This window comes from Lepisma saccharinum, chromosome 10 (genome assembly GCF_977018435.1).
Source record: "Lepisma saccharinum chromosome 10, izLepSacc3.1, whole genome shotgun sequence".
Taxonomy (NCBI): domain Eukaryota; kingdom Metazoa; phylum Arthropoda; class Insecta; order Zygentoma; family Lepismatidae; genus Lepisma; species Lepisma saccharinum.
The window spans coordinates 78,487,383-78,511,345 of NC_139238.1; the positions used below are offsets into that span (position 1 = coordinate 78,487,383).

A 23,963-nucleotide genomic window follows, 5' to 3' on the forward strand; every position below is an offset into this window, starting at 1 on the left:
CTTATCATTTTCAAAGAGTTATAACTAAAAGGGAAAACCAATAACAGAGCTCAAATATTTTCTGCTAAAACTTTGGATGTATATATTTCCTCTAAAAAAAATTGTTTGTCTGGTATTACATTCCTTCCCTGCTAAAAACTCATAAACTATGAATTTTGTTCAAAGGCGAATATAAATGTTCGCCCTAAATTCCAGCCATTTGCATTAGAGATGATAAGAAAAAGGTACAGCACATAACATGTAGCTTGAAATGTACGGAAAACAATGTTTTTTATCCGAGCTTTATATCATGTTTCTTAGCTGAGTTATCAAATTTATAGCAACTGTCTGCAAAGGCTAAAAATGCCAGAAGCCATGAAACAAGAATGGGCACAATTTTTAAAAGAAGCCTATTTTAAACTACTCATGCATGTGGAACAGTAAAAAGATTGATTTTTTATGAAAATGTTCAGGAACCAATGATTTTTGTGGTACCATTTGATATAGATTGACCCATTGGAAATTTACCTATTTATACATTTGCCACCTGCTGTTACAGTAAGACACATTGCACTTGTAGCTTTTTTGAAACGATGTAATGGTGATTTTTTTTTCTCCTTTCAGCGCGTCTGGAACAGTATATACTGCGATTGAAACCTCGACAGGTATGGAAGTGGCCATCAAACAGATGAACCTTTCCCAGCAACCAAAGAAAGAGCTAATTATTAATGAAATTCTTGTGATGAGAGAAAACAAGCATACAAACGTGGTAAACTACTTAGACAGTTATCTTGTTGGGGAAGAACTATGGGTAAGTTTGTTTCTTTCATGTTCTATTGTATCTATTTGCCAAATTCCTGTCGCAATTTTTGATAATCCTTAGCTTGTGTTTTATTTGAGATAGGCCTGTGCTTCACTAGCTGGGATTGTCTTGCATCTTTTAACTGTGTGCACGATTCAAATGTTTTACTGGAGCTAAGAGTCTCATCATCATACAGTACTTGAAGTCTCTAAATTTCACTTGGTTTTTACAAATTCATTCAAAAGAAATTTGATCACAGCATGGTATTTCATTTTGCAGTTGCAGGCTTGTCTGCTATCATGTTTAAGAACTGACTTGCGTTGCCAGCAACAGTAGCTCTTCATGGGGTAATATATGGATTGGTGGTGTGTTTAGTTGTTATGAAAAATCAAAAGTCCCAATTTGACTTCAACAACATTTAGAGTTCAGGAGGGAACCCTGTGAATAAGTTATTTCGAATAGATTATTTTCTTACACACATCCACCAAACTGATATATTTAGATATGAAGTATAGACTAAATCACATAAGGCTGCATTAAGCACACATGAAGAACGGCAATAAAAATATTATAATAACTACAGTTACAAAAATGTGTGCACTAAATTGCTTGATGTGATACTAGTTTTCTTTAGTATATATCACTTTCGTCTGTTCGTACAGTTGATTTTAATGTTTACTGTTTTTTTATTTTTTATTACTGTACCATTTTTGTAGTGTATATTGAAAATCTGCATTTATTTTTCTCTAGGTTGTAATGGAATATTTGCCAGGTGGTTCTTTAACGGATGTGGTTACGGAGACGTGCATGGATGAAGGTCAGATAGCATCTGTATGTCGTGAAGTGTTGCAAGCATTAGAATTTTTACATTGCAATCAAGTGATTCATCGTGATATAAAGTCGGATAACATACTTCTTGGAATGGATGGGAGCGTTAAATTAAGTAAGTGCACATTATCTGAGATTTATCCCATTAAAAAAAGAAAGTAACAGTTCTGAACAGTGAAGTGAAAGTTTGAATGGCCGAAGCGATTTCCTAGTTGAAGCAAATTGAAAGGAACATTGTGCCTTTCTTATCAGCTGTAAAAGACTCAGCTCTTTGTAAATTGGAAGTTGCCTCTCAATGGACAATTTCGTCACTAGTGAAAATAGTAAGGCAAGACTTTGCTTTCAATTTGCCTCAAAAAGAAAAAGTGATTGATTTCAACTTATTCTCTGAATTGCTCCTTCTATACTTGTTGGCCGTGAATGCAGAATATCACAGTTTCACATCTGAGGAGGGAGAAGTGTGACTCATAATGGTCAAAGAATAGAAATAATGTAAAAAGGCTTCTTGTCCTTTTACACTTACATTTTTGCTTCTGAAAGAGTAGCTTACTAAAATTGTATTATGGGAATTAATACTGTGTATTAGCCTGATATGGCTGTCTATGTTTGTATGCATTGTTAGCCCATGGGAAGAATTTGTTTACAATAAAAAGTAGGGATGGGCTGATACCAATAAAGAACCAATATAAAATTCCAAATGGTCATTGAAGGACCTGAATAGTTCATTGACCATCTTAATAAATGTTTGTTTCCAAGTGACTGCAGTGCAAAAGAAGTTGCATATTTAGACATTTATTTCTTTAAAAGTTAGGGCATGGAGGTTATCCATAAAAATTATAACAAAATGGCAGAAATTTGCACTGAATTTTAAGATTTTTATAGATATATCTGATCGGTAAAATAACACTGGTCTACAAAAATATTTTTTTTAAATCATCAGAAATAAAACAATACATTTCTAGATTATTTTTTAGTACTAATCATGAATTTAAATCTATATTTGCGCTGGCACCCACCATTTTTTCATAATAACCCTCTTTATTAGAATGAAAATTGTGCTTAGTCTGACATCTACAACAATATTGGATTTTTGCAACCTAAGTAAATATTATTGAAAAATGTGATGAATGTCCATGTCTGTTGTACATTGCATCAGGATCATCACTATACAACATCCAGCAATAGTCTGCCATCATAGAAACCTTGGTAATGTTGTTCCCTTGTCTCAATGTCCTAGTGGAAACACTCCCTTTTTTCGTCACTCACATCGCCATGGTTTTTAGGGAAGATATGCAAATGGGAGTGCAGGAAGTAACATCCGACATCTCATTTCCTTGTATGGATGCATAAGTTTATCTACACCATTAATGGAATCCAGAGACTTGGTTTTTCCTAGAAAATTTCACAAACTCACTGAAAACTTCTCCAAGCTTTTCATTCTTCAGAAATTAGGGTTTCCATAAATGCTCCATTTAGAATATGTCTGATTTGACGTCATATGAAAATGCCTTTCTTAAATTTAGCTGTGCTTATGTTCAGAAATGTAGCAGTAAGGTATTGGAATGCTTTAGAGTTTGTTTGCCATTGTCATCACCAAGCAGTTTACTAACCCAGGTTTGATGTGCAGAATGGGAAGAAATATCTCCTTGGGATCAACTCATGATTCCGTATTCGATAGTGGCAGACTCTGGTGTCACCTGCTAAGAGATTTCTTTCTTATAGTCTTGAAGCAAGGAGTTCTGCTTTCTATTTCGACAATGAAAGGTGTCTAATGAGGTAATTAACTCCTGCTGATTAAATACTTTTGGTTCTGAAGTTTTCCCCCCGGGTATGTACTCATCTTGATATGACTCTTCGTCAGAGAAAAAATCTGCACATTCCATATCTTGTAAATGTACTTGCCCTCTCTCTGGAGGCTTTGGGATGTGTAAAGATTCGTCATGTGGGACTGGTCTTCTTGCAGATGGCACATCTGGGTACACTCTTGTATGCTTATTCTCGCTCACTGCATCAAATACCGACGTACGTTACTGGTCGGATTCAGCCTCAGCATGCTAAATTCAGACTCTTGACAGACCGGTTGATGAAACAGCTGGTATAAGCTGAACAGCTAATTCACCTGCTGGATATTTGTACCAGTTTAGTGTATTGACCTGCATCTCAAACTGTGTCAGACAGTTGTAACCGTAGTTAGTGAAAGTGTATCACAGCAGTAGGGCTCAACAGAGTATTTTTTCCTGTTTGTTGCAAAGCAAGTGGGAAATGAAAGCAGCTAAATTCAGCTGTTTGATCAGATGGCTGCCCTGTGGCAGCTGCAGCTGGCAAATCAGCTGATTGGGACATCTCTAAATGTTACACCCGGTGAATTTCATAATCCTGTCTCATCTCAATAACATACATGCTGGGGGAAATCTAAGCATAGATTTGGAGACAGGGGGTCAAACCTAGTCTACAGCACCTATTAGTTTCTCTGATGATTTTTCGTTGTAGACTACTGTAATTGGTAATTTTGCCTATAAACTGATACACTGATATGCCTATATCGGCCGATACCGATAGTATTGTACCAGAAGTACAATACTGTATTATTATTATTATTATTATTATTGTCAGTGCTTTTTATTTCTGGGAAGAAAGGTTCTGGTTAGTTTGTCCGGGTGTTCATCACAAGTACTACTTCAAACATTGTGGTACATTTATAAATAACCACTTTGAAAAAGGAGCTGGTACAGCGTAGCATTGTGTACCACCAGAAAAAAACAACAATTATTGTTGTTGTCGTCGTCGTCATCATCATCATCTTCGTCGTCATCATCATAGTCGTCGTCGTCATTCCATCCATCCATCAATCAATCCATCAATCATCATCATTAGTAGTAGTCTGTGGGTACACAGAGATTTCAGAACTTTGGGAGGCTTGAAATAGGCAAACAATTTTGTAATTATAGATGCCTTCAGATAACTTGGTAGATTTTAGTGGAAACTTGTCCTAGATGTATGCAGAGCCTGAGGTATTTAATCTGTGTGAGGTGCATAACCATTATGTGGATCCCTTTTTGCATGTTTGTACATCCTGAATATTTTGATCCACTGAACACTTACCTTGGGCATCTCCAATGGCGTACTGGTAAGGTCATCACCTTGTAATCAGACCTGGTGGAGGCACAATGCACAGTGGTTCGGATCCCACTTTAAACAATAGGCCCAGTCCCGAATAACCTATCTGTGCATAAAATGGACTTATCAAAAGATTCAAACAAACCCTTATCTCCTGGAGTTCTGTAAATTTTCCATGAATAATTAAATGATTACAATATTTATGGATTAATGTGTTTAATATTTATTAACAAATATTTTCTTCTCTCTCTCTAGCTGATTTTGGGTTCTGTGCTCAGATATCCCCTGAACAATCCAAGAGAACAACAATGGTAGGCACGCCGTATTGGATGGCCCCAGAGGTAGTAACAAGGAAGCAATATGGTCCCAAAGTAGATATCTGGTCGCTAGGTATCATGGCTATTGAAATGATAGAAGGAGAACCACCGTACCTTAATGAAAATCCTCTCAGGGTAAGCACATAAATAACACATATTGTTGAGAATGGTTCAAACCTCTGATTGCTAGTTACAATAAGATCATATGGGATACTTACAGAGGTATTTTTCATTCCAAAGCCTTGTCTGTTGATGTACTTTGAAGGAAGCAGTTTTTTTGTTTTTTTTAATGCAAGATGGAGCTTCCCATCACGTTTTCAGCTTGTAAAACATTGGCTTCACCATAATTTCCAGCCCTCCTCGACCGTGTAGTCTAAACGCTTTACGGTTTCTGATCCTGGTGGCAGCACAGTACACATGTGAAACTGTAGGTCCAGTTCCAATTAGCAGAGGCATGCATATTTCGTTTTTGACAAAAACATGAAATGTGAAATAACACATTGTAATGTTAATTTTTTGATAAGAACACAAAATGTGCAATGTTTATTTTTCATGTTTCTGAAAGGTGTGAGGTGCATTTTCCTACCTTGTTTTGTCACAAAATAATATGAAATGAACTGCAAAATACGAAATAAGACTTATACACGAAATTTAGAGTTTATTTACCGACGTGACACTTTCTGAAGTATCCTGTGAGTTATGCAATTCACAGAAAATTGATTAATTCTGCTGTAAATATTTGAGAAGCAAAAATGGACCCCTTTATACAGGAATAAACTTAATATTCTGGTAATGACGTAAATGTGCTATTAGATGGGATATGTTTATTTTGTGTAGCAAGTGAAGTTTTTAAATCAAATTTAGGATTATATTCACATTTTTTAAAACCAAAATGTTATTTTATATACCGCTTTTTCACTGCTATAACAGCAATTTTTTTTATTACCACTTTTGAACCCGAAATTGACTGTTTTTTACCGAAATTTTGCATTTTTATTTACCAAAAATAAGTGCCTCTACCAAATAGCCTAACTGAGAATAACATGGACTTAATCATACATTTAGAAATCTGTTAACCAGAAATTTAAAAAAATATATATATATATAAGTTGGTACATGAATTTTTGAAAGAAACACTAAATGCAATGTGGGCACTCAAATTTATTTGTTTTTCAAAAGGTGAAAAGCATATTTCCCTATTGCATATCTTGCTATGAAGTGTGGGACACACATTTATGGTGAATAAAAGAGCAAAATTTTGACACAGAAACAGACTACATTTCAGGATGAAAATGGCGAATAAAAATCCCAAATTTGATTCATAAAGTATACTTCCAAAAAAAATTAATTTCCATTCTAACAGCACGTTGGTATAGGTATTGCAGTATTATTAAATGTATTGCTGTTTTGTGGCCGCGGTGGCTCAGTCGGTAATGCGTCTGACTACCATGCTAAAGGTCCCGGGTTCGATCCCCGGCCGGTTCAAATTCGGGAACTTTTCTAACGATGGAAGCGGCCGCGGCACCCACCCAGCGTCGAATAACATGGGTACCTGGGGGAAACCCTGGGGGGTAAAGGCAGTCAGGGGCGTGATGCTGATCACATCACCCCCACTCACGACCGGATCAAGAAAGTGTGGGGCGTTACCCCCACACCCCCTATACAACTTCATGTCGTGGTGCTATGCACAGGGGAGCACTTTACCTTTTTTTTTTTTATTGCTGGGTATAGATATCCATTTTCTAGGATTTTGCATAACTCACAATTGGAAAGATACTTGAAAGGAAGTAACTGGTTTCCAACCTGAACACAGAAAACATTGAGCAATGGGACACTGTGCAGTGACCATGTGTCACCCAATAAAAAATACACTATGCACTATGAAGTTTAGATTTTTAATTATTTATATACTTATGCACAAGACGTAACAGTTTCATGTCCAAATTTCATGTTTAAGAGTATATTTCATATCATTTTGTGACAAAATATGTTAGAAAATGTACCCCTGACCTTTTATTGATTTGTTTTATTTCACTTCGCTTTTTGTGCCACTTTTGGCTAATTAGCGAAGATGGGGATGAGTGATGACATGATGAAATTGATGAATGGACACTCACAAACATCCATACCCAGGCTGGGATTCGAACCTGGGACCCCTGGCATCATAGCCCCTCACCTTTCATAAACCTCAGATACAACATCACAGTGTGTAATCTTACATTTTGTGTTTCTGAGAAAAGTGGAATATGTACGTCCTTATGCATGGTCTAATGATTAGCAGCATGGAAGTCCAGGCTTGATTTCTGTTGGGAGTCCTAAAATGTCCTAATTGACACAACACGTGAAGTCATTTGTGGAGCCATTTGAAAGGAACAGTAGTAGACTCCAGTGTAGAGAGTCTGATGAATATACCATTCCATAGATTTTAGTATGCTCTTGGTAGGTTATAGTTGTAATGTCACCTTGTAATGAAGGGGTCTCGGATTTGAAAGTCAACCTCACTTCCTCGTAGTACATCCCGGTAACTACTTCTTGCAGTCTCTGGCAGCTGAATCCATGGCCAGGATAATCATATGTGGAGTTGTGTTGTCCTGTGTTTGTGCTTGGAGACGTATAGTTTAGTTCTCGTTAAGTAATAAATGAATGAATTAGGTTTAAAAGTTGAGTGAGGAAGTTTTTAAAAGACATATTTTCGTGTTAGTGGCCTTTCCTCAATTTTGTTTTAGTTAAGGTGCTTATCCCTGTATTGCATGATGGACAAAGTAGCCTATGATATACCCATACTATGCAAATCAATTGAAAGGTCCCGGGTTTGATACCCAGTGGAGGCATATAGTGGTTCGGATCCTACTTTAAACTGTAGGTCAAGTCCTGATCAACCTATCAATGCATAAAGTGGACTTGACACTAAAAATGAATTTAGGTGTCAACTATGACTCTGCGATGCTTAAAGGATCAAGACAAATACCATTTTCTATGGGCTAGTAGCATCAAAACAAAATCTCTGTGAGAAAAACCGTATTGGCAGTTTGCTGTAAAGCGACATTATGTATATACCATATTTTACCTCATAATCGTCATAGATTTTATGACAATTTTTTTTTTTGCAAAAATGTGGGATGCAACCATTATGTGAAGTTTCTTCAAAAAATAATTGTGTCAGTATCGCCGGTCCTTAAAAATCATTTGTTACTAAACTGTCTTTGGTGCAAGATTAGAATATACTGAATACTTGTGAATATGTTAAAATTGAATATGGTCAGTCGATGCACATCATTACTTTGTGACAGTCTAGTGAACATTTTTCCGGTCTGAAGAAAAAAATAACTTTTTATTGATGTGTGCATTAGAGTTGAAATATTACACTTGAGAAACTTACTACAGTACTATTGAGAAATATGGACTTGCAAAATTTAATCTTCTGTGTCCGAAGATTCTGCACTGCTATGATAAATTTCATTATCTGATGTGTCGATGCAATGATTACGGGAAGAAAGGTTATAAACCAATTTTTGGACTGAAAATAAACAGGGTGAGATGATTATGTGGTGAAATACGTTACTTTTGGCGTAGTGGTACTTTATGATGATGGTGTTGTTCTTCCAGGCTCTCTATTTGATCGCAACAAACGGGAAGCCAGAGATCAAGGAGAAGGAGAAGTTGACGCCAGTATTCCAGGACTTCCTCGACCAGTGTCTTGAGGTGGAGGTGGAAAAGAGAGCCTCGGCATCTGACCTTCTTAAAGTGAGTACATGTTGCTTTTACATCATGCTTCTACAGTTATGCTTAACATTTGGCAACAGTTATGCGTAGGGCTGAGAAATCGATGACCTAGAAAAAATCTCAAGAAATGGCCTATAGAATGACCTTAACATTTTCTTAAAAAAATATCTAAAAATAATTTCTGCTCTTAAAATCTGAAAGCTCAATTTTTGTCATAATTTACAAGAGTAGTTGAATAATTAAACTATTGGAGCAAAGGAGGAAAAAGCATTTAAGTGCTAATGTAGTTTTCGTTATTTTTACTTCAAGGTTACATAAAATGGACTGGAAGGTTTCACTATATAAGTCATTCACCTCCTTTCAGAGTAGGCCTTGCATGATACAGTAGTCGGTAGCATCTGAAAATACAGTGTGTTTCGCTAAAGTGTAAATCACCAACCCTGAGACCTTCTGTAAACAAACCGTCTCACCGATTCGATGTATCACTGAACACGGAGACCTTCCCACATACATAGAACTCGTCATGTTGAAAGTGGCACTAGTTCCTTGCTGTTCACATGATTATTTTTAGAAAATAACCAATGTTATAAAATATCATTATGTACACAAATCTCTAAGCTCAATGAAAGTTACAATGCATATTCGTGCAAAATGTTCACACTTATCTTGCCTTGCCATGGCACCAGTTATTTTACGAAGTACACTATATTTGGCGGAACAAAAATCAAAATCGTTATTAGGATGCTTGTCAAAGTTTCCAACCGTAATAAATTTACGAACTTTCTTTGTCTTGTTTTGATCATCATCAATATATTTATTGGACTTACAGCATTGCATATGGCTGTTTATGCCAATTATTATATTTTATTTACATAAGATACAATTTACATAAAATCTACAAACAAATTTCAAATACACTCTTATCTATTTCAAACCTTAGAAATATACATTACCATGTTATATTATTTTGTCTAAAAAAATGCAAGTAAAATATATTCAATTCGCATGCAAGAAAGAAGCCAAATGTATGGGAAATGATTACTGGTGCAAAGAGTTAACCATAAAGGTGAAGCAATAAGTATAAAAGAAAGAGCATTGGCTTTAAAATGAGACGTCATTTGCGGCAGCGTATCCCATACTACAAATTGGCCGTTGTTTTACCTTACATAATGAATCCTGTAACAACGCTGGATATTCGTGTGGATTATTTTACTTCTATGAGTTTGCTTTCTGCATGCACGTGGTTTTGTTTACAGAAGGTCTCAGGGTTGGTGATTTGGAACTTTAGTTTTACTTTAAAACCACAGATTAAAGCAATAACAGTGGCCAGCAAAGATCCCAAATTCTGGTAATTTTTCACCAGTACTTTTCTGACTGATCTTTTGCAGTCTGATAATCCTGCAAATTCTAATTTTCCATTTATTTTGCACCAATATTGTGTGAGAAAACTATATTTGATAATTGCATAAGAGAGATTTTATTACGTGTTCCAATGTAATTCTTGAATATTTTGAAGCAAAAATCTGATAAATTATTGCTTATAATTGGAATTCAACACTTATACACTAATATCAATCAGTATTTTGAACTATTTTTAATTATTACTCTTTTAATTTGGATCTGTGGTGGTCTAGTCAGTAGGGTGCCTGACTGCCACATGGGAGACCCGGGTTCGATTCCCAGGGTGGGTGATCTCTTGTAATTTTTCCAGCCTTGTTCCCACATAAAGTGGCTCCGGGGCTCACCCATCCTCAAATCAATGGGTACTTGGGGACAACCCTGGGGAGTAAAGGTGGCTGTAGTGTGGTCCTGATCAGGTCACATCACTAAAAGGTTGAGATCGAGAATGTGTGGGGCCTTACCCCCCCCCCCCAACCCCTAAATTGTACCTTCATGGCATGGTTGTGTATGCACGAGAAACTTTACCTTTTACCGTACTTATTAATTCATAACTGGGAAAAGAGAGACGTGGTAGTATATAAATACAGAGAAACTAGTACTCACTTTTATCTGCGAAGCTGTTTTTTTTCTTTTTCGATTAATTTCAGTGGCCACTGCCACCATCCTTGTTGGAACTTGCTGTATTGTTGCTTGGCGTGCGTCTTTTTTGTAGTTCTCTGGCTGCTGCTAGGTGCGCTGTTGTTAACTGTGCATCTGGGTCTGTGTCGTCTGCTATTTCGGGGCAATAATTGTTCTAGTAGGGGAATCCAAGTGTAATGTGTTTGCTTGCTATTGATGTTTAGCTCGTGCGGGAAGTGCATTATGGCGTGAGTTTCCTTGATTTTGGTGTCGACGAGCGTGTAGGCAGTGTGTTTGACTTGAACCTTTAGCCATCATCATCATGCACCTGACTGAAGAAGAGATACTCCACACTCCAGAACTACAATACATCCGATATGGAAGGTTTGCGGACGCCACAATAGTCTTATACAAAAAAAACAGAAGAACTCAACCTTCTAGTGAACAAGCTAAATAGCATCCACCTCAACTTCACCATAGAACAAGAAAAACATGGTAAAATCAACTTCCTGGACATCACCATCAGCCGTGCACTTAACAAATTCACAACCACTGTCTACAGAAAACTGGATGCAAGCAACCAGTACATACATGGTCTCTCTAGCCATCCCCCCAAGCAAAAGCCAATGTGTGGCTGAACTTTTATCGAAGAGCCTTTTCCTACTGAAATAGCCCTGAAACGTGGCTACACTGAAGCACAACTTTCCACTTGTTGCAGTAAAGTGGAAATACAGGTCAGGCACCCTAACCAACCACAATCAACCTCCAGCGGCCAAAATAAATGGTTTGCCTTCCCCTACCATCCCACCACTAACGGCAGCCAGAGAACTACAAACAAAAGACTCACACCAAGCAACAGTACAGCAAGTTCCAACAAGGATGGTGGCAGTGGCAACTGAAATTAATCGAACAAGAAAAAACAGTTTCACGGATAAAAGTGAGTACTAGTTTCTCCGTATTTATTACTTACTAAATTATTATTTTCATGCTTTGTTACTGGTATTGGTGATAATCGATAACAGTATTGGTATCGATGTGGGTATCAGTTCAAAGTATCTGCTCAGTCCTAATGTAGTTTATCTCTAATACTTAGCATCTGTAAATATTCTGTATGAATGTTATTACACTCTCGTTAAGTTTCCCATCTTTCATTTCTCAGCATCCTTTCCTGAAGCTGGCTCGGCCACTGGCAAGTCTAACGCCTCTCATAATGGCAGCCAAGGAAGCAGCAAAGAGCCACTAGTAGCTGTCGCCGCCTTCGCCATTGCAGCTGTGATCCCTCCTGAGTGGGCCTGCCCTCACGTTATTGCCACTAAGTGGCACGGCGGGAACCTCAGACGCCTGTCTCACTGTGTTGGAGCAGTGGGGTTGTCTTTCAGGACTGGTAAAAGGAGGTGGCGCTCTCTCGCACCAACTTCCGTAGACGCTCGACGTAATTTCAGCACAGAGACAGCTCAAAAGAGGAAAAATAAAAAAGTAAAAATAATCTCCCCTTGTTAGTCCAAGGGAACCACAATAAGCCTTAGTGTTTCTTTCCAGGTGGAAGTTTTAGAATGGACCAATCGAACTGTTCTGTCACAGTCCTTTTTTTTCAGTTTTATTTTCATGTTACAATGTGGAGACCATTTGTGTTGCCTGGAGTTGGACACTCAAGGCGATTCGCTGTGGTATAATGTACCTAAGTACAGATAATAATGGACAGAGTAATGAAATTATAGTAAGTGTGCCTCTATACTAGTGTTAATTTTAATAATTCACAGACTGTTCAAGTAAAATAAACAAACTTGCATAATTTTTATGAGGTTGGCAGGGATAAGGTAGACATCTTAAAAAAAATCATAGATGATCTCTAATTTAAAGAAAAAACTAGAATTAAATTTGAAACTTTTTTTATATACATACATATAGAAATATATATATTATATTACATAGCTGGACCAGTTCGCATCTCAGATATAATAATTAGCACTTGTTTGAGATGCGAATGAATCACATAGCCCAAGAAGTATTCCAATTTTCACATGAATTCGGAAGTCTTCCACAACCACAGGAAGATAGTATTATTTGCTATAAGGAAAGGAAGATATCTGTTGCAGCTATGCAGGGTGTTAATAATAATATTTATGTTTTTAGATCAATACATTGTGAATCAAGGCCTTTAGAAACCATGTTCTATTAACATTAAGGACAAAATACAAAAAGAAATGTTGATTTGGTGCTTTGCTGGATTGCACATAATGTCACGAGCTTAGGTTATTATGTCCAGGGATTCCTGGACTGGTGGTTGGATCAGACAGTTGATCTACTTAGGGGCTGCCAGCAGTGGGTGCCCTTTTCCAATATGTGTGTCATGAAAGTGATGTGTCCCATTTTGTAAGCACATTGATTAAGTAAAATATTGGAATACGAACTCAGGAACTATGTGTTTATTTATTTATTTTTTAAAATGTCTTTTGCTCCTTTTCTTTGTCCTATCTTTGTATAAATGTTTCATTACTAATTGTTTTCTGTTATGGTTATTTTTATAAATAGAGTTAAGGTTTAATTAGGATCTACAGTGTCTACCAAAATATCAAATCCAAAATTCTTGACTTTTTATTGGCACTTTTTTTTTTTTTCTTAATCTTTATTTATACAACCCCTACTTAGGTTAAGTTGTAAATTAGCAAATAAGAAAAATAAATATTTATTTAATGAAAAACTCCTACCAAGAGAATTAGACTTGCTTTATCTATTAATGCATCCTGGGCTGCATTTGGCAGACTAGCAAGGCTCTGGCATCTGGACTCGCAGCCATTATATTCTTATGCGGGGCTCGTGTTGTTGTCCCTTCATCCATCTTATCTGACCACCATCATCGTGATTAGCCAAAGGGGCAATAAAAAACTAAATCAATCAATCAGACCTTGTGATAGCAAAAATGCTTGACCATAAGTATAATTTCTTGACTTTTTATTGACTTCTTTAGTTTCTTTAACAACTTTCTTGCACTGCCTCGATGGCTAGTCACATTGAGTAATTAACTAGCAATTTCACCACACTGGCACCCTGCTTAACAAACACCTCTCAGAACAAAATGTTCCACATAATGTATGGACCAGAAAATGTCCTGCATAACGAATCACATGCCCTCAACAGGCATGCAGGGTATTGTACTTAGTACTCAAGCAGTGACCTGGCCACAAATGTAAAAAAAACAATTGTTGTAAATCTACGAGGGCAAATCGAAAAGACTTTGCCCCAATTTTTGTTCAACCGAAATAATAAACATGCAGGGAAATCAAAATCAAGGAATTGTTCTATGTACCTTGCACTATTTTTTAACATAGTCACCACGTTCCCCATCACACCACTAGTGTGGAGATGCCGCTTTTGTAGAATTCGGCCAGTTGATCGTGGAACCACCGCCAGACAGCAGTTTTCGCTTTCTCGTCTCAAATGAACCTCTGTCTTGCCTGGAACTTCTTCAGTGGACTGAACACGTGGAAATCACTGCGTGTGAGGTCTGGACTATATGGTGCATGCTCCAGAATCTTCCATTCGAATGACTGAAGTCTGTCGATGGTCCTGTTTGCCCCATGAAGCCTGGCGTTAGGTCATCCAAAAGCTTAGGCACTCACCAACCTGAAACCTTGAGGTACCCCAAGGATTCTTGAACAATATCATAAACACTGCCATAAGATATACTAAGCTCCTTGGAAATGTCCTTCAGATGCACATTCTGATCCGCTTTCACCATTACATCCATGCGGGTAATGTTTTCCATTGTGAGCGAGGATGCCCCGACCGCTCATTGTCATGAAGGTCTTCTTGGTTATTTTCGAACTCACACCACCACCACCACCACACACTTCTCAAACTTGTCCCCATACATTGGCTGCATTTCCGTATGGATCTCGGTGGGCATTCATTCCTTGCTCCATAGGAAACAAATACCACTTTACTGCTCATACGACGTGGAAGTGTTGAGCAGTAGCCATCTTTGCAAACTGACATCAGTGCCGTGCCGTGGAGCAGCCGAGAGTTAACGCTGAGCCGTTTCAAGAAAAAACTATTGCATTGAATGTATATCTCAGTTTCTCAATCGCACTAGTATTTTGGCTGAAAAAAAAAATAGGGGCAAATACTTTTTGATTTGCCCTCGTACTAAAAGCAAGACCAATGAAAGTGTCGAAAGCTGAAACCAGTTTGATGCATAGTCAGAAATGTAACATGTGGAACAAACTGCCAGCAGTGTAGCGGCCATTAAATGTGGACAAAATAATCTGTTGTGTTTTGATATTCCCAGCGTTTCTTTTATATGATGTTTCGTAATTTTAAACCGAGAATGGATTAATATTATTCGTATAGTAACCTACGGGAAGCAGCATCCTATATAACAAATGCCATCCTGGAATAGATTGTGTAATGCAAGGCACCGCTGTAAGGCATAGGGTGTTCTTTGTGTCTACGTGTGGGCCCCTTCATCACATTTATCAAACAATTTTCACCCTTGTCTTTTATGACAAGTGGCTATCAAATATAAAATTTATGATGTGGATGGAAATGTTTAAAATTTCCAGAATATTATTGACAACCAACCAAGGCTAGAAAGGTGCTTTGAAATACACAGGGTGGCGACAGACCTGGAAAACCGGGAAATGTCAGGGAATATCGTCTTCATTTACTTCGAACACTCTTTTGACGAAAATTGTTATACATCGGGCACTATGGGAGCAATCGACTTCGGATAACTTTTGTTTTGCAGCTAAAACATCAGCGCATGCAATCGTGTACAATTTAGAACACCTGACCGAGGAATGGGGGGGCACGTCCCCCGAATTTCAATGGAAAAAACATAAAAATCTGGAGTTTGCCCCCTCTTCTCCTGCTATTTTGGGGAGAAGGTGCAAACTTTAGTATTCTTTTCAAAGAATGGACATTTCTCAAGAGAATGAAACATGTTTCATGTTCTTGGGTGCCATACAAGTTGAATAATAAGCCAAAATGTGATATTTTTTTTTTAACGAAAAATAGGTAATTTGCATTTTTGGAGGAAAATTGTTATAACTCTGGCACTATGGGAGCAATCTACTTCGGATAAGTTTTGTTTTGCAGCTAAAACATCGTAGCATGCAACCGTGTACAATTCAGAACGCCGAACCGAGGAAGGGGGGCTGGGGGTGCGACCCCCGAATTTCAATGAAAAAAACATAAAAATCTAGAGTTTGCCCCCTCTTCTCCCGCTATTTGGGAAGAAGGCGCGAACTTGAGTATCCTTTTTAAAGAATGGACATTTCTCAAGAGAATGAAACATGTTTCATGTTCTTGGGTGTCATACAAGTTGAATAATAAGACTAAATGTGATTTCCTTTTTTTTTTTTTTACGAAAAATAGGTAATTAGCATTTTTGGAGGAAAATTGTTATAACTCGGGCACTATGGGAGCAATCTACTTCGGATAAGTTTTGTTTTGCAGCTAAAACATCATAGCATGCAACCGTGTACAATTAAGATCGCCAAACCGAGGAAGGGGGTTTGGGGGCATGCGTGTGACCACCGAATTTCAATGAAAAAAACAAAAATCTGGAGTTTGCCCCCCCCTCTTCTCTCGCTATTTTCGGGAGAAGGCACAAACCTTAGTATTCTCTTCAAAGAATGGACATTTCTCAAGAGAATGAAACATGTTTCATGTTCTTGGGTGTCATACAAGTTGAATAATAAGACTAAATGTGATTTCCTTTTTTTTTTTTTTACGAAAAATAGGTAATTAGCATTTTTGGAGGAAAATTGTTATAACTCGGGCACTATGGGAGCAATCTACTTCGGATAAGTTTTGTTTTGCAGCTAAAACATCATAGCATGCAACCGTGTACAATTAAGATCGCCAAACCGAGGAAGGGGGTTTGGGGGCATGCGTGTGACCACCGAATTTCAATGAAAAAAACAAAAATCTGGAGTTTGCCCCCTCTTCTCCCGCTATTTGGGAAGAAGGCGCGAACTTGAGTATCCTTTTTAAAGAATGGACATTTCTCAAGAGAATGAAACATGTTTCATGTTCTTGGGTGTCATACAAGTTGAATAATAAGACTAAATGTGATTTCCTTTTTTTTTTTTTTTACGAAAAATAGGTAATTAGCATTTTTGGAGGAAAATTGTTATAACTCTGGCACTATGGGAGCAATCTACTTCGGATAAGTTTTGTTTTGCAGCTAAAACATCATAGCATGCAACCGTGTACAATTAAGATCGCCAAACCGAGGAAGGGGGTTTGGGGGCATGCGTGTGACCACCGAATTTCAATGAAAAAAACAAAAATCTGGAGTTTGCCCCCCCTCTTCTCTCGCTATTTTCGGGAGAAGGCACAAACCTTAGTATTCTCTTCAAAGAATGGACGATTCCAAAGAGATTGAAACTTGTTTCATGTTCCTGGGTGCCATACAAGTTGAATAATGAGCCAAAAAGTGAAACTATTCAGAAATGTGTCATGGATATGTTGCGGAGAGGGGGGGAGGTTGATCATCAATATTAATTTACTCAGGCTTGCTCCAGACCTGTGTCAGAGTTTCAACCCAAACAGAAGAGTATGAGGGTCCAAAAAGCACATTTATGTCGTAATCTGCACCATGATACCATATGGTTTCATCGGGTCAGAATGACCTCACTCTGATGATACCATATAATATCATCGAGGGAGTAAAGGTTAAGCCTCTAAATATTACGTGGAAAATGCATTGAATTATCATTTTTTCTTGTCCGTATGGGAGAGTAGTAAGGAGACAGAACTGTCAACAGATGGAGGGGATGGGAGCAGGTGGCGCCGTCCGATAGTTGTCGGACGTCGTAGTAAGGCATTTTGTTGGGCAAACTGAAGGAACATGGAAACAAATAGGTTCCATTGATACATATGAGTTTTGTCGAATATCGCCACCCGACAAAGTATCTCACTACAACATGTAACAGAAATTGCATGCATGGGACTCTTATGATTTTTGTTCAATGTCTTCGGACTGCAACATCCAACAAAAATCATATGCATAAACAAGAAGAGCTTTAGACTGCAAATATGCTGCTGGAATTTTATTACTCTTCTGGCTCACTTCACCTCATTTAATGTAGCAGTGCTTACCAAGGTTTTCTTTCATCATCCTGACGTATTACTGGTTTCGCACAAGTTAACATACGTTTACAATCACATTGAACTATTCTTAGATATCAAGAAGAATCCAACAAAACTGGATATACAGGGTTGCTCAATAAGTCACTTAACACCCTCAGTACAAGACCACTGCAGCATAATTAGAAATTGGCGATGACCAATCTTTATCAGGCCAAGGGGGGACCACATTGACGCCACCCACATGTTCGGTGGCCATCTTGCTGTCCGCCATCTTTAATTCAACTTCAGAATTTTAAATGGGAAGGGGGTCTTGCGACATATCAAATTGGGCTAGAATTTCACGAGAAATGCAATGGTGAAGGTTTTTTCGACGTATCTTTAACCAGTAAAAAGTTATGACTGAATTCTTGTACCAATTTGCTCCTTTTGGAGGTGTTAGAAAAATGCCTTAAAATTTGTTTAGCGCATCAGTAATACATCGAGATCAAAGTGACGTCTAGGGAGAGAAGTTCGCATGCCATTGCACGATTTTAATCGGATACATCCACGAAGAGCTGCTCATTATGAATGGTTGTCGTGAACAATTTACAGTGTGACGCTTCCATTGAATTAAAAGCAGGGTTTCGGAGCGGAGCGGATCAACGCTCCGGCTGTTGCCCACGCTCCGGAGCGAGGAGTGAGATTCTAAGAAATGGTTCGCTCCGCTCCGGAGCGGAGCGATGTCTTAGCCCGCTCCGGAGCGGAGCAGCGGAAATCGGAAAATTTCTCGCTCCGCTCCGGAGCGGAGCAGCGGAAATCGGAAAATTTCTCGCTCCGCTCCGGAGCGAGGAGCGAAATTTTAGAAAATGGTTCACTCCGCTCCGGAGCGGAGCGCTACCTTGACATGCTCCGCTCCGGATCGGAGCAGAGGAATTTGGAAAATTTCTCGCTCCGCTCTGGAGCGAGGAGCGAAATTTTAGGGAACGGTTCACTCCGCTCCGGAGCGGAGCGATACCTTCTGACACTCCGCTCCGGAGCGAGGAGCGATATTCTAAGAACTTGCCCACTCCGCTCCAGAGCGAGGAGCGATATTCTAAGAACTTGCCCACTCTGCTCCGGAGCGACTCCGAGGTTGGATAATACGAGTGTATACAGAAAACTAACGATCAAAGGTTCCGAGTACATTAGTAATTTTGTTTGTGGAATTTGTACGGCATTTGAACATCACCCGTTATTGTTGTTATAAAACTGGTTATTACTAAAGCTAACGCCACGGAAACAGTCCATACAAGATTACGTCACTCACCTACAGTGTTGCCAATAAGCAAGGAATAATCCTTACACAAGACACCAGGGAAGGCACAATCAACTGCATACGTAAAACGCGAAATGTGTCAACTGTGAAGCGTAGAAGTGTGGCAAACCTGGAGGGCCAGGCGTGTGGAGGAGGCAAGGGGAAGCTTCGATCTTCACTGGACTGTTTTCGTGAACAGAGCGATATTATTATTATTATTACATTTTCATTATCACTTTTACTACTCTACTAGTACTTCTGGGGACAATATATTTCAATAGCAGGTGTGTCACCTGTGGTTTTATAAGTTGAGAGAATGGAACCACTCTCTCATTTCCTGCCATCAGGGATCGCGACTGAAACTCATTTCGGTTCAACTTCTGGTTCGGGCTAAGCACTTCGGCATATCGGCCCGACGTTACAGTCCACGCCGCGGGAGAAGTGAGTTATTCCGGAATATTGGTTCGAGTAACACTGGCGGAACTACTGCAGAGAATCCATTCGACCTTCTAAAGGCCAGGAGCACGCAGAGGAAATGCAATGCAACTTGTACGAAGGAAGGTAAAAGGCAGAGAGGTGTTCATGCAAAACACTCGCTGGTGCATGATTGCCATATCTAACTTTCTTTTACGCTGGTTATGTATGATACTTTGAATGTAGTGAAAGGGAAAAGTTTAAAGTAATTGGAAATTCAGGTTGCTAATTTTAACTTTTCAATTTTTGAATGTATGAAGTTGAAAATCGGAATCATGCTTATTAATGTTACCGTAAACACGGCCAATTAGGAAACGTTTTAATTTGAAATACAGAGTTTTCATATCTAACTTTTTGAAAATCCTGACACTAGAAAGTTGAAAACTGGCTTAACCAAAAATGTATGTTGCCACATTTGGTTTAATTTTATGAAGGTATAAAGTCGAAAATCGGAATGCTGTTTGCATACAACCGAACAGGGGAATTTCAATAGTATGAAATACAGGGTTGTCATATCGATTATTTTTCCCAATTTTAAAGGCAGGAAGTTGAAATAGGTATTTAATGGTTACATACGTATACTACTGCAAAAATTACAAAATGTCTGGTTGCCATATCTAACATTTCAAGTTTGTAAGCAGTAACCTGGAAATAGGCATGGTGGTTATAAGAAAATTGCAAAAAAAATGGGAAAACGATGAATGGAATGTTGCTATATTTAACTTTCTGAGTCTAGAAAGCCAGAAAACTTATACGTATAAAATTAATATATTTTTGTATTAAGTACATTGTACACAGCAAACTGAAAGCAAGTTTTCAGTAATGAACAACGTGTAGTCAGCAGATAAGTCGAAACAAGATGTATAAACCTTAATAACCGTGATAAACACAAAATGTAATATTATCTACTTGGGTAGGGTCATGTCCTGAATTTTATGGTTTCATTTTGAAAAGCAGGGCTGCGAGCAATACGTGCCTTCCTCACTGATGGCATTTGATTTGATTTTTATTACTTAGCTTTGAATTTTGGTTAATCGCGACGATGTTAATGAGAGAATTGATAAATGTGTACTGAAAAAATAGGTAGCGCGCTGTACCCCGATAAAATAGTGGTAACAACGCCGCTTTGTAATGAAGGGGCACTGAGATCGATACCCGGTGGAGGGACATAGTGGCTCGAATCCCACTTTAGGTAGGATTTAAACTGTAGGTCTATTCTCGATAGCGTATTGTTGAGTCTTAAATACACCAAAAGTCCATAGCAAAAGGCATTGTTTCAACGTATGTTGAATGTATAATTGCAATGTATATTGTGATAAATTAATCCTTAAGCAAATATAAATTTGTAATTCTCTTTAACAATAAGAGACTTCATTTACCTTTACATCTATTCACAAGAGCATAAAAATACAACTTGGAAATTAATTTCCAAATGAACAACCTCTTATTCATATCTTTTACGTATGTGTGTGTGTTTTCTGAAATCTGACAAAGTCCTAATAATGTATTCACTTCATAAGTGTCTATTACATAACAGAAAGCATCAATATCAGACGAATAACGAATTCCATGGGAATATTTCTGTGAGTTCAGCTCTCAACGACAAATGGTGTTGGTTTGACCCGCATTAATGTCATTGTTTGTGTTTGTTTCTCTATCACAGTATATTTCTTTTCCATAGTTTCGGTGTCCTATTTTTTTGCCGACTTATCTAGGATTTGTTTAAAATTACGGATCATGAGAAATATACGATTAAAGGCAAGGCAAAGTTAATAGTCCTGTAAAGACAAATTGGAACTTATACTTAGTTGAAATGACAATTGGTCATTGTTGATTACAATTATAGAAATAGCTTGATCGAAATACTTGGTTTTCTTTTACATACATTTTTGTAATTCTTTTTGTGCACCTTTCCATTCCTACTTGAACAGGTAGACTATAAATAAAAACTCGGCATGGTTTCCTTCAATTCATTATTACAGTATAGATCTTCCATGATTCTCGTGGCTTATGATGCATAGAATTAACAATTACGAATTTTTCTTTGTTGTTCTTGTATATTGATTTAAGAAATCTAGTCACCTTATAATTCCATTAACCGAGACTGGTTGGAATGATTTATCCATACGCATGGACGTCCGGAAGGGAGGGGGGCCACGCCACCCGGAAATGAAAGTCAATCAAAAAGCTCATATTTCACGCACATAATTTCATTTCAGTCACAGTAATATATGTTAATTATTGCAAGGGCGTTGCAGGAACATGATAACTTTTAAAGGGAGTAATACTATTTTGGGGAAATTCTGCCTTATTCTGCCCCCCTTCCTTGGAAAAATACCTTGCTTGTCCCTTCCTGGAAAAAATCCTGAAGACGTCCACGTATCAGCGGCGTTAAAAATTTCATTAAATGTCCATACATCACCGTTGACAAGCGCACATAATATGCATGTAATGATACAAGAGAACACATCCTTTAAAGTCTTCTTTTTATGACAGTGAAGAGAAGAACAACACGCGCAAGTAACTTTGAAAAGAGAACAATCTAGCCAGAATTGGTGTAGCATAATTCTAATACAACTGGCAACACCGGATCTGTCTGGCAAAGGCGATGTCTACCATGTACGGATAAGTCGAACGCAACGTACAGCGCAGCGAACGAAGTTCTCAGCCCCGAAAGCACACAAAAAACAAGCTATGTACCAGTTTCACCCTCCTCCCCTCTTGAAACGGGCACAAGACCAATGCGCTAGCCGATTGCACTGATTCACCTGCAAGGTACACGGAATACGGCACAAAACGAAGCTGTCTGTTGTATGGGGGGAGGTGGGTCGGACAAATCCGCAAAGCAGAAAAACTGATTGCTTGAAATTATTCGTAACCCATTCAACACATAACAGTCAAACTCTTATATCTAAGAGTCACAATACAAAATAGAACATCTCAATACAGAAATACTATTTACGTAATTCATATTTCAACTTACGTCAAATGAACAATTTACGTACTATAGCTCTCTCTCTCTCTCTAGAGCCAAAACAACATTCTTGTATTGTTTTACCAATGTTTAATGTGCATGATTGATTGATTGATTTAGTTCATTTTACTTCTCTTCTTTGTCGCTTTTGACTAATCGCGAAGATGGGGATGATCGATATTATGATTCAATTGATGAACGATACACACAAAGATTGTACACTCGCCTCACTTAGTACTCCGGCAGTTTGTTTCTTTATACAGCATATTTGCATAAGATACAATTCAACATACAAGTGTATAAAACAAACTTATTACTAACTTCGTTGACCCTGTCTGTACAAGCCCATGCCGGGATTTGAACCACCCCAAGGATCAGTGACGTCATAGGGTTCTGTGCTGTAGAGCGACCACAAACAAAAAAGCTTCGGCCAAAAGTCCCCGCGCACCTCCCCCTTCACCTGTTCATCTAGGGCCATAAGGAAGCATGATCCACTCTGTCCCTCCCCTCCAAGCGAGGGCGATTATACAGACAAACAACTAGAGTACGTGGAAACAGGACTGTAGGCTCTTTTCCATGTGGTTCTACTATAACCACTCCATCACGGAAGTCGGCTTTAATGTGCAAATTCCCATTATTCATAGTTGCATTACAGCATTCGTGTAAAAAAACCTCTTAAACCGGATCGGAGCGTGCTGTCAAAAGCACCATGCTCCGGAGCGGAGTGCTGTTGTCTCACGCTCCGCTCCGGATCGGAGCGTGAGTCTAAAAAATCTGAACCACTCCGCTCCGGAGCGGAGTACTGCTGTATCACGCTCCGTTCCGGATCGGAGCGTGTGTCTCAGAAAGCCGAACCACTCCGCTCCGGAGCGGAGTGCTGTTGTATCACGCTCCGCTCCGGATCGGAGCATACGTCTCAAAAAGCTGAACCACTCCGCTCCGGAGCGGAGTGCTGTTATATCACGCTCTGCTCCGGATCGGAGCGTGCGACTCAAAAAGTCAAACCACTCCGCTCCAGAGCGGAGCGTGTCTCTCAAGAAGTCGAACTACTCCGCTCCGGATCGGAGTGCTGTCGTACCACGCTCCGCTCCGGAGCGAGGAGCGGAGTAGAACTGACACTTCGAAGTCGCTCCGGAGCGCTCCTTTAGTACGCTCCGCACTCCACTCCGAAACCCTGATTAAAAGTCCTTCACAGTGACAAGGCTAATGTTTATGTTCAGAAGGAAGTTCATAAACAGAATATGTGACCCTTGTCATCTGATAACTAACTTTGGACAGAAACTGCTTCACGACGTTCCCATAGCGTTCTGGTGTTCCTCCCTATTGAAAAAAACTCTGTAAAAAGTACCTTCTTCCATA

General features: G+C 38.6%; 1 protein-coding gene across 4 annotated transcripts in view; it reads left to right on the forward strand.

Annotated features, from left to right (window-relative positions):
* Nucleotides 1–12,863, forward strand: part of Pak (serine/threonine-protein kinase PAK 3-like protein) — a 57,548-nt gene extending 44,685 nt beyond the window's left edge. For all 4 annotated transcript variants that reach the window (XM_083129966.1, XM_083129967.1, XM_083129970.1 and 1 more), the window contains exons 7-11: nucleotides 604–790; nucleotides 1,532–1,724; nucleotides 4,982–5,178; nucleotides 8,650–8,787; nucleotides 11,945–12,863. In XM_083129966.1, coding sequence (XP_082986092.1) covers nucleotides 604–790; nucleotides 1,532–1,724; nucleotides 4,982–5,178; nucleotides 8,650–8,787; nucleotides 11,945–12,028 — 799 coding nt within the window. In that variant the 3' untranslated portion in view covers nucleotides 12,029–12,863. The remainder of the gene's footprint in view (nucleotides 1–603; nucleotides 791–1,531; nucleotides 1,725–4,981; nucleotides 5,179–8,649; nucleotides 8,788–11,944) is intronic.
* The last annotated feature ends 11,100 nt before the right edge of the window (nucleotides 12,864–23,963 follow it).